Source organism: Miscanthus floridulus, chromosome 6 (genome assembly GCF_019320115.1).
Source record: "Miscanthus floridulus cultivar M001 chromosome 6, ASM1932011v1, whole genome shotgun sequence".
In the NCBI taxonomy this organism is placed as follows: domain Eukaryota; kingdom Viridiplantae; phylum Streptophyta; class Magnoliopsida; order Poales; family Poaceae; genus Miscanthus; species Miscanthus floridulus.
Window position 1 is genome coordinate 45,867,590 of NC_089585.1, and position 13,606 is coordinate 45,881,195.

The window sequence follows — 13,606 nt, forward strand, 5'->3', positions numbered from 1 at the left end:
AAAATTTACTTTTGATTTCTCTAAATGTGACCGAATCTTTGATGAATTATTGAAATTTGATTATATTAGAATCAATTATACATTGCCTTCAACTGATGAGTTAAAGAGAAGGGCTTATTGCAAATATCATAATTCTTTTTCTCATGCCACTAATGATTGCAATGTTTTTCGTCGGTAGGTCCAATCAGCCGTTAATGAGGGACGATTGAGTCTTACTGAAATGCACGTTGATAAGACCACTTTTCCGATGCACATGGTTGAAGCAGGGGCGCCCACTGTTTTGATTCGTCCAAAACAAGCCGATAAAACCCAAGGCAAGAATGTGATTATCGGCGAACCACGTGTAGCACCGAATGTCAAAACAAATTCATGGCGCAAAGTGGTGCTTGAGAAGGATGATGAAGGCAAGAACAAGTTGAAGATCACTACCTAGATCAATGCAATATTTGAAAAGGCAGCGGTGGTATGAAACAACGGTGGCACAGTAGAGGCCGGCTAGGCCAACTCCACCAGTTGGCCAAGCCGATTCTAGCACACAGCAGGGCCAGTTGGCTCAACCAACTCAAGGAGTCAGCGTAGCTGACTCTACCATCACCTTAGCCAAGTCAGCTGAGCCGACTGCGCCAGTCAGCTTAGCTAACTCTCCTGGTTCCAACAGCTCCGGCGCCTCTGGTGTTCGTGTTTTGCATACATTTGTTCCATAGTGACCGGAGATTGACACCTGGAAGACAAATGAGAAGAAGAACCAGGGAGAGTTCATGAAGAATCAATGCACCTTTGACAGGCTCATGGCCAAGTATAAGCAACAAAAGGCCGATTCCCAGAATCGACCGTTTAAAAAAAGAGAGTCTACTCCTCCTAAGCGGGAAGGTGACAAGATCAAGCAATTGGTGGTGGTGCAACCAATAGCTCCGTCTCAGAGAGTTGTTCCTCATGTTTCTCACTAGGGTCCCCTCGATTCCACCTTCGGTTACACCGTAATGGGGTCTTTATGGAGTTTGGGTGCCATATCCTTCGGTAGCACCCGTTCATAGCCAACAAAGGTGGGGAGATCCTGCTGGTTCAATTCCTAAGACCCTCCGTCTTTAGCCGATTGAACAATTGTCAATCGAGCTCTAGTGGTACAAGTCAAGATCGTGTGATTACCTCTAGGACTTTGACTCTACAAGAGTCGGGAAAGGCACCAATGCAGCAAGTTTATGTGCCTAAGAAGGTTGAGATTCCCGTCGTTCCCCCACCAAGAGCTAGGCCTCAATCGGTTATCACAATCGGCTCCATGGAAGCTCCCATCACTAATCATGATGGGTTCGATTGTAATCGAAGAAATTCTAGCATCTAAGCAAGACGAAGATCCTAAAGATGTTTTTGGAATTGAAGAGAAGAAACACGTCGAAGGAGATTCCAAGTACTGGCAACCCGTATGGTGTCCTCGTGGGTTGAATAAAACTCAATGGCGCAAATTGCAGCGTGCCCGACATAAGCAACAGAAGAGGGAGAAGCTTGCCAAGATGGAGAATGAAATCCTCAACCCCGTATAGGTCGAAATCCCTCTGGAAGTTCAAAACGCCACTACTACTACCGACCAGTCGGCTAAGTCGACTCTAGAGTCGGCTAAGAGAACTCCTGTGTTGAGCTAATCAGCTAAGCTGACTCCTGAGTCGACAGAGCTGACTTTGCCTGCCCTTACTGCTTCAGAAGGTCCAGAGTCAACTAAGTTGGCTTTCGAGTCAGCTGAGCTGACTCCTGTTGTCCCGGGTGCCAATAAGGTATCCTCTAATGATTTTGCTACTACTATTGCTGCTCTAGTTGGCATGGAGGTTCCTGAGGTTCCTAACAAGGAGATCTGTTGACTATGAGCCTACTCCAGAGAGAGTGGAGGTCAATGTAGTTGTTTTATCTACTAATTACTACATCGTGGCAGATGACTCCACGGACAGCAGAATTTAATTTTGCAACGGAAAGCGTTGTATTTCAGAAACCAGATGACTCCATCAACCATCTCAAGCCTCTACATGTGAAGGGTTATATCAATGGCACACCAGTCCATAGCATGTTAGTGGATAGTGGGGCGATAGTGAACTTGATGCCGTATTCGCTTTACAAGAAGCTCGGTGGCACTGATGAGGAGCTGATCAAGACTAACATGATGATCAGCGGTGTTGGAGGAGGTGCTCCCATTTTGGCCAGAGGAGTTGCTAACATGGAGCGCACCATTGGAAGCAAGACTTTGGCCACGACGTTCTTCGTCACCGACGTGCAAGGTAGCTATAACTTGATACTTGGGCGTGATTGGATCCATGTCAATCGTTGTGTGCCATCTAGCTTGCACCAATTTCTCATCCAATGGGTGGGAGATGCTGTTGAGGTCGTGCATTTAGATTCATCGGCTGATGTTGCTACAGCCGATGCTCCTACACTCAGGGGGCATGATGCTATTGCTTGCTTATCTGGTAGAGATCTTTCTAGTTTTGAATTTATTAGTGTTACCAGGCAAGGTTTTGTTTCTATGTCCTTGAAGCCGATTGATAATCAGCTCAATATCATCATGTAATCATTATTGTAATGGATGCTAACATTGAATGGTAAAAACATCGTGTTGAACAGTATCGGGCTAATAAGACTGATGCCTGTGAGGCTATTGATGATTTTGATGAGCTCGATAAGTTGGGCCAAGGTTTTACGTCGGCCTGACCCTTTGGAACAAGTTGATATTGGGGATGGCTTTGTGCCCCGGCCGACGTTTATTAATCAAAATTTGGAAGCCGATTACAAAGTTGAGTTAATCGCGCTTCTCAAGGAATATGTTGATTGTTTTGCATGGGATTATACAGAGATGCCTGGATTAAGCCGAGAGCTTGTTGAGCATTAGCTCCCTATTAAGAAAGGATTTAGGCCATTCAAGCAAAAACCCCATCGATTTAATTCTACAATTTATGATAGGATTAAAGAAGAGATTAATCGGCTGTTGCAAGCGGGGTTTATACAGCCATGCAGGTATGCGGAGTGGGTCTATAATATTGTGCCTGTTGAGAAGAAGGATTCTAGGAAGATCAGAGTATGTATTGATTTTAGAGATCTGAATAGAGCTACTCCGAAAGATGAGTATCCTATGCCTATAGCCGATATGCTTATCAATGATGCTTTAGGACACCGGGTTATTAGCTTTCTTGATGGTAATGCCGGTTATAATCAGATTTTTATGGCCGAGGAAGATATGTCTAAGACGACCTTCATATGTCCTGGGTTTGTTGGTCTTTTTGAGTGGGTTGTGATGACATTTGGGCTAAAGAATGCATGTGCTACTTATCAAAGAGCTATGACTTTGATTTTCCATGATTTAATTGGGGGTGATTATGGAGGTGTACATTGATGATATTGTGATAAAATCGGCCACCCATAAATCTCATTTAGCCTGATTTGCGTCTTGCTTTTGAGAGGATGTGCCGTTATGGATTGAAGATGAACCCACTCAAATGTGCTTTTGGGGTATCGGCTGGAAAGTTTTTAGGCTTCATAATTCATGATAAGGGCATAGAGGTTGATCCCAAGAGTATAGAGAAGATCAAGAAAGTTAAGGCACCTACGTGCAAGAAGGACTTGCAAAAGTTCTTGGGAAAAGTGAACTACTTGAGAAGATTTATTGCTAACTTGCCCGAGAAAATTATTCCTTTCACCCCTATATTAAAGCTGAAGGATGAATCTGAATTCACTTGGGGGGCAAAACAACAAGAGGCATTTGAAAAGATAAAGGAATATTTGTCAACACCACCGGTTCTTCATGCACCTAGGAGAGGAGTTCCTTTCAAGTTATATATTGCTGCCGAAGAGAAGGTAATCGGGGCTGTTTTGACTCAAGAAGACGAAGGTAAAGAATATGTGATTGCTTATCTTGGTCACCATCTTTTTGATCCCGAGACAAGGTATGCCCATATAGAAAAAATATGCTTATCACTGTACTATGCTTGCGCTAAGATGAGACATTATCTTTTGTCTAGTACATGTGTTGTTGCTTGATAATCCGATGTGATAAAGCACATGTTATATCGGCCAATTCTTCGTGGAAGGATAGGCAAATGGGCATACGCACTAATAGAATATGACTTGACTTTTGAACCATTGAAAACATTAAGAGGTCAAGTTCTTGCTGATTTTATTGTTGAGCATGGTATTGATTTAGATGATGAAGTCAATTACCTTACTTTTACTCCATGAAAATTATACTTTGATGGATCGGTTTGTAAAGATGGCCAAGGTGTTGGTATTATTCTGATTTCTCCTAATGGTGCTGAAATTAGAATGTCAAGCCGATTAGATTTCTCTTGTACCAACAATCAAACCGAATATGAAGCTCTATTATTCGGGTTGATCATGTTGCGGTCTATGGAAGTAAAACATGTTGAAGCTTATGGTGATTCTTTGCTGGTAGTACAACAAGTTGCTGGTGAATTTCAATGTTTAGAAGGATCACTAAGAGCTTGTTTGATGCTTGCCTTGATGTTATTGATTATTTTGCCAAATTTCAAATTCAACATATTTCGAGGCATGAAAATCAAAAGGCCAACATGTTAGCTCAGCAAGCATCTGGCTATGATGTCAGTGGACATAATTTCCATATTCAAGAACAATCGATGCATGAAGATTTTCAATTTTTCCTGTGTAGGTACAGACCAGTCGGCTCAGCCAACTAACCAAGTTGGCTTAGTCGACTACTCTTCTGCTATGGCCAAGTCGGCTAAGCTGACTGCCCTAGTTGGCTAAGCTAACACCTCTAAATCGGTTAAGCCTACCAGCCTAGTTGGTTCAGCCGACTCCCCTGTGACCAACCCGATCAATTCGCTTGAGAAGCTATCGAATCGGCCCGATATAACTTCTAGTGATGTTAGGGCTGATTTAGAAGATTGGAGGACTCCCTTGTTGAGATATCTACGTGATCCAAGTGCCAAAATTAATAAAAGTATTTAGGCGGAGCGCTTTCAAATATATATTGCATAATGATGAGCTATATCGAAGAACCGCCGAAGATTTGCTGCTTAAGTGCTTGGGATCAGATCAGGCAAGTGTAGCTATGGGAGAAGTCCATGAAGGCATTTGTGGTATCGCATCAATCGGCCCCGAAGATGAAAGTGGTTATTGCGTAGAGCCAGTTTCTATTGGCCTACTATGATGGCCGACTGTTTTCGCTACTATAAAGGTTGCGAAGAGTGCCAGAAGTTTGGAAATATTCAGCTTGTGCCTGCTGCTGTGCTTCATCCTATCATCAAACCATGGCCTTTTCATGGTTGGGGGTTAAACTTCATTGGCCAAATATATCCCTCATCTTCGAAGGGACACCGATTTATGTTAGTTGCTACAGATTACTTTACTAAGTGGACCGAAGGAGTTCCTTTGAAGAATATGACACACAAGGAAGTAATTAAGTTCATTACTGAGCATATTATTCATAGATTCGACATCCCTCAAACATTAACTACAGATCAAGGGACATCGTTTATGTCTAAAGAGGTGAAGGAATTTACCGAATTATATAAGATCAAGTTACTCAATTCATCTCCATACTATGCTCAAGCCAATGACCAAGCTGAGTCTAGTAATAAGACTTTGATCAAGCTCATCAAAAAATATTGAAGAGAATCCAAGGAGGTGGCATGAAGTTTTGTCTGAGGCTCTATGGGCACATCGCATTTCAAGGCATGGTGCTACAAAGGTTACTCCTTTTGAGTTAGTATATGGCCAAGAGGCCGTGTTGCCTGTCGAAGTGAATTTGGATGCATACAGGCTTGCTAAATAAAATGATTTATCAGCTATTGTGTATCATGATTTGATGATGGATAATATCGATGAGGTGACTGATGTGAGATTAAAAGCTCTCAAGGAAATAGAGAAAGATAAAGCTCGAGTTGCCAAAGTATACAACAAGAAAGTCAGGAGCAAATCATTCCAAGTGGGAGAATTGGTGTGGAAAACCATACTACCAATTGGATCGAAGAGCAATCAGTTTGATAAGTGGTCACCGAATTGGGAAGGTCCTTACAAAGTGGTCAAAGTTATATTCAAAAATTCATATGTGCTAGAGACATTGCAAGGTGAACGTCTCACGAGAGCAATCAACAGGAGGTACTTGAAAAGGTACTTTCCAAGTGTTTGACAAGAAGCCTAAGTGCTCACCAAACAATGGCCGATACATGTATCACCCTTAGAAAAAATGGCCAATGTATACATCGCCCTTAGCCGCTGAGCAGCCGATGAGATGGGAATCATCGCTGTTTGGTTTTAATTTATTTGATTAAGTGTTTTCAGGTTTATGCATCATTCACCTGAAAACAGGGGGGCATATGTTGACAACAAAAAATGTTCATTTTGTGAAGTTGTCAAAATATGAAATGGACTTCACCATTGCGTTCCTCTCGTCGAGACGGTCAAGAAACATATATGGAATGTCTAATTCAATGTCCGGATGAAGAAGTTATGCCCTCAGAAAGATGCCTCGGTGTTGGGAGTTCCGACCCAAGTCGGGACTTCTGACTGTCGGAAGTTTCGACGTGTGTCGGGACTTCCGGAAAGCATAAAGAAATCTGCTCGGGTGTCTAGGGTTATCCCTACGTCGGGAGTTCCGACAAAAGTTAGAAGTTCTGACTGTCGGGAGTTCCGACCCAAGTCGGGACTTCCGACATACCTGACAGAAAATCCTGTTCGGATCTGGCCTTTTGGATTCCGATCCGAACTGTTCCAAACTCGAGGAAAACTTGGAAAATAAGGCTTGGAGAGGTTTTCTACTGGGATAAGACCACCCCTCTATATATATGAGAGGATCATGGCTGATTGAGTTCCCATCTATCCAATCGTCATACAAACCAATCTATCAACTCCTTATGCCCTAATTCCCCTCTCTCAACCCCTCTTCCTGTTCGTTGAGTTTCCCGGCGAGATTCAGCGGCATCCTAGGCGGCCTTGCTGGTCTAGGAGATCCTCCACGTGCTCCTCCCTGACGGGTCTTCCCGGGAGAAGTTCAGGAGCTTTTCCGGCCAAGAACAAGCTCTACATCGGTCTCACAGATCTTTAGATTGGTTTGATCGATTACGCTGCGTTCTTGCTGCGTTGCAGGTTGTGTGCAACCTCTTTAGGGCGTCAAGGCTCTGCTGGTGTGTTGGTTTGGGGTCATCCTCAACGTCAATAGAGTCATTATTTTATTTGACTAATGTTGCTATGCTTTGGTACAAACGGAACCCAACAAAGAAAAACAGAGCTTCCTCTGTATTTTCTCCTACCTAGTACTCACTATATGTTGCTTCTTTGAGACTGTACTTAAGGAGTTGGTTCCCATAACTTTAAGAGCTATGACGTGCGCCTCTAAGAATCTTCTTGCCTAAATGTATGGAAACCACGGTGTGACACTAAGATCTTGTTTGGTTCACGCTTTTTGCCTTGTTATCAGTTTACAATGGAACTGGATCACGTTACTTCTCGTTTGGTTTGGATGTCACGATATCCAATACAAGCATTCGGAAGCATGATACCGTTCGTCTCTCAGCATCAACGGTTACGTGCTAACCAAGCAAAATTGATTTTCCAATAAATCGTAACCGATAGTAGAGTCACCCTTTGCATTAACATTCCCGCTCCTCCAAATGAACCAAACAACACCTAAGTTGCAACTCTTATGATATGAAAAAGCCATGGCTACAACTTTGAGAGCAAAATATATCAATGAACTTAAGTCACATACTCACATGTGAGGCAGAATGTGGTGTATCTTTATATAGTTTCCTCTCTGAAATTTGGGCTCAAATAGCAATTAAATTCGCTAGCCCTTGATCTATTCTTTTCATAATTGTAATTTTACGAATTTTGCACGGTTTCAGGATGATACTAGAGACATTATAAACTGAGTAGTAGGTCGAAACACTTCAAAATTAGTATATTAAAGGATCTACTGAAAAAATAATGTTTTTAAATGGGTCATGAATGAATGGAAATAAAGAAGGTTTAGGCATCCAATTAGACAGTTATGTTTGAGTAATATGAATAGAAAATAAGGCCTAAAAGGATCATACATAACAAGAAAAAGAGGTTCCACCTAACGCGGAGATGAGGTCTCTTCGAGAAAGATTTATGATATGCAATTGTTAATGAAAATAATGTTTTCCGTGCAAATTTGCCGTTGACAGCAGCAAGTGAAAAGACGTACTAGCATCACATGCCATGTCACTGCAGCTGAGGTGCTATTCAGTCTCCGTGCCACATGTATTTCGCTGTCCGGTGGGACCCGCTCACCGAACCCGAAACTCCACGTCACATGAACGGGAGCGGCAACAGGCAGGCAGGCAGATGCCACACTGCCTCACCAACAACAGCTGCTGCTTCTGTTCTGCTCACCCTCCCTCCCTCGCCCTCTGCGTTTTGTGCCGTTTGCGATTTCTTTGGAGGAAAAGGGAAGCAAAGCGCGGAAATACTCCACAGATACCACTCACCTACCGCTCCTCCAAGCAGCAGAAGCTTTGCATATCTCCCTCGTCCCTCCCTTTCCTTTTCTCCCTCCTCCGTCCGCACAGCGCACGCGCGGGAGGCCGCCGCCGCCGGGAGGAGCTCCCTCTATATCTCTCTCCGCTGGATCCTCCGGCCTCTCGCGGTCTGGTGGAGCGGAGATCCGGCCGCTCGGGCGTCGGCTGCTTCCTCGTTCTGCCGGTGAGTGAGCTGGCCTTCCTTGTTGGAATCCTTGGTGGGTTATTCTTATTTCCTCTGCCTCTGTGAGATGTTCTTGTTCCCAGTCAGATCCAAATGCCCCCCGTTCCCTTCCTCTATCTCTCTGCCCATTGAGTTTGCTGTGGATTTTACGTGTAGCGCGGACTCCATCCATGGTGTGTGATTAGCTTCTTCTGCTTGTTCCACAGCGTTCAGGATCATGCCATTCGGCCCCCCTCTTGGACCAAATTGAGGTTGCTAGTGCATCTTGTTATTTAGAAAAACACAAAAAAAAAAAAAAAAAAATTCTTGATGGCTTCATTCCCCACAGCCGCCACAGCCGCAAACACGATGGATGGAAACTAATGTGCTAGCTGTTGATCCTTGCGTGTACCGGTACCCGTACCGCGATCGCCATCGCTGGAATTTATTACCCCCTGTACACGCATCGGACTGGATTGGAGCACAGCTGGGAGTCCACCTTCCCTTGCTTCCCTTCCAGCCCAAGATAATGTACTCCCGTGTACTGCCCGCCTTAACTGCTCCCATTTAGTCCAGGCAGCTGTCCTTCCTATGTGCATGTTCCGTGGATCCAGATTCATGCATTTGCATTTTGCTGCGTGGAGTTGATATTTCCTGCATTGTGTGATGTCAATTCTTGGCCTACATGGGCAGCTAACTCGTTCGTCTGTTTTTCCCCCTTTGGTCTGTAGGAGCAAGAAGCTGGCATCCCGCCATGTCGGCACCGATGCCCTCCCCGACTCTGCCCTCCCCGACTCTGAAGGATCATCTCTCCACGCCTACAGGCCCCCTGCATCTCAAAGTATGGGAGGTCATATGCATTGCCTTGGGAGCTTTCATGGTGCTCATCTTGTTTGTCACCGTGTGGCTCACGATCAGGAGCAAGAAGAGGGTAAGGCGGCAGGCATCCGCAAATATCCCAATCACCCAAATCCCTGCAATTTCCAAGGAAATCAAGGAGGTGAGGGTGGAGCAAGTGCCGGCAAGCGACTTTGTGGCGCATGATGGCGTCCTCCTGACGATCCAGGACAAGTCCAGCGACCGGGATTCCGACAAGGTCATGGCCCATTCGGGTGTCAGCAAATCGAGGCGTGGTGATGAGAGCCATTCGGGATCATTTCGCTACATGGACAAGGATGCAGGATTCCAGTCAGCTGAGGAAGGCGGCTCTGGAACGTTTCGGCAGGCTTCAGCTAATGCCATAACTGCTCCTTCACCTCTGGTTGGCTTGCCCGAGTTTTCATACCTTGGTTGGGGTCACTGGTTTACGCTGAGGGATCTGGAGCTTGCTACCAATCGCTTTTCAAAGGACAACATTATCGGTGAGGGTGGATATGGTGTAGTTTATCGTGGCCAGCTGATCAATGGCTCCCCTGTTGCTGTCAAAAAGCTTCTCAATAACCTGTAAGCCTTCCTTAGTTCCTTATCTAATCTCAGCTCATTTTTTTTTCTGTTTGTTCTCTCCACATCTTATCTTCGCCATCATCGTACACCAATAGTGCATTTAGTTTCTCCAATTGATGTTTTGTGAATCTATAGAGGTCAAGCTGAGAAGGAATTCAGAGTAGAAGTTGAGGCTATCGGTCATGTTCGACACAAGAACTTGGTCCGGCTTCTTGGTTATTGCGTGGAGGGTACCCAAAGGTAATTCCTATTACATCTGCAATAAGCATGGCATTTTCTGACACCATTTCTAACTTGAAATGAATTTTTCAGGATGCTTGTCTATGAGTATGTGAACAATGGAAACCTAGAGCAATGGCTTCATGGAGCTATGAGTCAACATGGCTCCCTTACATGGGAGGCCCGCATAAAGATTCTTCTTGGGACTGCTAAAGCGTTAGTGCAAAATACACTTTAACCTTTTGTTACCATTGTCTCTTGCATTATTTTCTCATCCGCCTTAGGATATTAATGCTGTAAAAGTTCTAAAGCTCATTATCTTTCTACACGGGGATAATTCTATTATAGGAATTAAACAATACCATAACACCCCTCAATTCAATGTAAGTGTAACTGAGATTAAGCTAAAAACTTCCAATTACTATTTGCATTGCCTTAATTGTTGCTAAACTTGCATAATATGTTTTCTCCTTTCAGTTTTATCATGCATGAATGATTGAAATGAAAACAAGAATTTTTTATATTTGTCCGCAGGCTTGCTTACTTGCATGAGGCGATTGAACCCAAAGTTGTGCACCGTGATATCAAATCGAGCAATATTTTGATTGACGATGAGTTCGAGTCCAAAGTATCCGATTTCGGTTTAGCCAAACTTCTTGGTGCTGGAAAGAGTCATGTCACCACTAGGGTTATGGGTACCTTTGGGTATGTTCCACTATTTGTGACCAAGGTTTCCATGGAATTATGTTAGTACAAGGTTATGATGGTCTGAATTGACTCACTGCAGGTATGTGGCACCAGAGTATGCAAACACTGGGCTCTTGAACGAAAAGAGTGACATTTACAGCTTTGGAGTTGTTCTCCTAGAAGCAATTACCGGAAGGGATCCTGTTGACTATGGCCGCCCACCAAATGAGGTATTGATAAATTGGTCAATATTTGCTTTAGTGCTAACCTATATGTTAAGACATTGCTTGTGTAGTTAGATATGTTTAGGTTTGAAGCATTAGGAGGAGACATCTCACCAAATTGAGTGATACTTAAAAGTTCTGTTACTGTTTCTGTTGGCACTGGAATGCTTTGTGTTGGCAAAGAAATTGCTCTATACATCCAGTACATAGTTCATTTTGTGGCTCCCTGTGGATCCTTCATTCCTTCTCATAATTCATGAGAGAACGTTCATGACAGAATGTAATGTTGACTAGATTCAGTATTTGCTGTTTCCTTCATGTGAACCCTTTGATCAACCTCCTCTCATTTTTTGCTTACTAAAGCATGTGCATGATGCTTGACATAAAAGACAATTTTTTTTAGAAAAAAGACATAAAAGGCAAATAAGAGCTTACTGTTGAAATGGTTGTTGGCGTGTTCCTTTAAGAATTTTCTAACAACACTTTGTGGTTGGTCATGTATAAAATATGCATTGTGTCCATTCATATTGCTTGTTCGAACTGATAGCTTTGCCACTGTTTTACATAATTGGCATTAATTTATTCAGATGAAGTGGTTGGCTATCCTAGAATTGGAAAACCTACTGGCAGTGTTATTAGTTGTGTCAGCCTTCCAGATCATCGTAGCTAATACAAATCTCAAGGGCCAATTTATACCAACTTAGCTAATACAAATCTCAAGGGCCAATTTATACCAACTATTTTCTTGATACAACCAGCGTAAACTAGTAATGTTTCTATATATTGCTATCAGTAACCATTCTTTGATGGATATATTACTGTGTTGTTTAGAGATCACAATAGTATATGCGTAAATAGCACAACCGCTAAAGTGTTGTCCACAATTTCAGTAAGAACTTAACAATGGCCATATCTGTTTGACCCCCATGATGCATTGTTTCATGAAAATAGGAAATGGTATCTTCCACTTCTCTAGCTGAACATATTTTTGCCATTTGCAGGTGAATCTAGTTGACTGGCTAAAAATGATGGTTGCCAGCAGGCGGTCTGAAGAAGTAGTGGATCCCACCATAGAGACACGACCTTCGACGAGAGCTCTAAAGCGTGCACTTTTGACAGCTCTGAGGTGTGTGGATCCAGACTCAGAGAAGAGACCGAAGATGGGTCAAGTTGTCCGGATGCTGGAATCGGATGATCCAATTCCTCGAGGGGTATGTCCTAGCAAAAGTAAAAATAAAAAAATTAACAAAAATCCTTGTTTAGTTCATAGTTAATATACTGCTGGTTTCCGTTATACCTACTTAAACCTTCATACTGAAAATATAAATTCTCGCAAGCAGGACAGAAGATCTAAGCACCACCGTGGAGGGAGCACAGAAATGGATTCGCAAAGGGAAAACAACTCTGACACGGAGAAGAGCGACAATCCAGATTCGAAACCTAGCAGGAGCAGAGCATCCTCGTCCAAATGAGCACACCAGCATTTCACCTATTACAGTCTTCGGTACATTGCATGGTCCAGACTACTTCCATTTTACATTGCTGACGAATTGGTTACTGAAAGCTCTGAAGCTTGTACGAGCTGAAGAAAGATCTACTTTTCTTTTCTTTTTGTTGTAACGATTTATGATTTATTTGTAGAGAAGGTATTGGTTTTTTACTTATCAATGTGTACTTACCGGTGATCTTGACAATTGCTGCTGTAAGTTTTTAACATTGTGTACAGGCGTAGCATCATGAATACTGGCGGAATCCCCGTAATATTTGTAATGATAATGATAATGTTTCAATTGAAAGCCCTCCCTCCCATTTGAGCCAATAATACATGGTCAATTTACTCAGAACAATCATAAACGAAAAAAAAAAGGTCCCGGTAGTTCCAGTGCAATGCTAGATGTCTTTAGTTCAATCATGTCTCAGTCTCAATGACGGAAATTGAGCCACTTGTTACTGATTTAACTTTTCTAGAATTTTTTTAGCACAACCTGGCCTTCATGGCCTTTCATTAACAGATATAGCTCTAAGACCTAATTCGTCAGGAGAAAAGTAATATTTCATATAATAAATTAGTCATCACTATAAACCTTTCCGTATTCATGCCCCTTGCATATTTGTGGAAACGAAAATTTGAAAGTCCTCAAACAAGGTTTAAAATTGTATTTTGAATAACCCTACAAAGCTTCAAAATTCCCTAAACTAAGCTTGGGCTGAATCTCGGCCCAAACCTCCCCTTCTCTCCCTCTCTTTCTTTTTCATTTCTCAACCCATGTCTCCTATCGGGTACGGAACTGTTTCTAGCCCAAGCGAGGGCGTGGGCGGGATGCGGACACGGGGCGGGAGCGCTGCGTACGGACGCGAGATCTTGAGTGCTA

The 13,606-nt window shown here is 43.1% G+C and overlaps 1 protein-coding gene across 1 annotated transcript; it reads left to right on the top strand.

The window, feature by feature from the left end:
• The first annotated feature begins 8,549 nt into the window (after positions 1-8,549).
• On the top strand, positions 8,550-13,041 carry LOC136455998 (probable receptor-like protein kinase At5g18500). The gene is made up of 8 exons (XM_066455748.1): positions 8,550-8,682; positions 9,393-10,104; positions 10,240-10,344; positions 10,417-10,539; positions 10,858-11,028; positions 11,111-11,240; positions 12,236-12,445; positions 12,575-13,041. Exons 2-8 carry the CDS (start codon positions 9,416-9,418, stop codon positions 12,704-12,706), a joined length of 1,560 nt encoding a protein of 519 aa, XP_066311845.1. The 5' UTR covers positions 8,550-8,682; positions 9,393-9,415; the 3' UTR covers positions 12,707-13,041.
• The last annotated feature ends 565 nt before the right edge of the window (positions 13,042-13,606 follow it).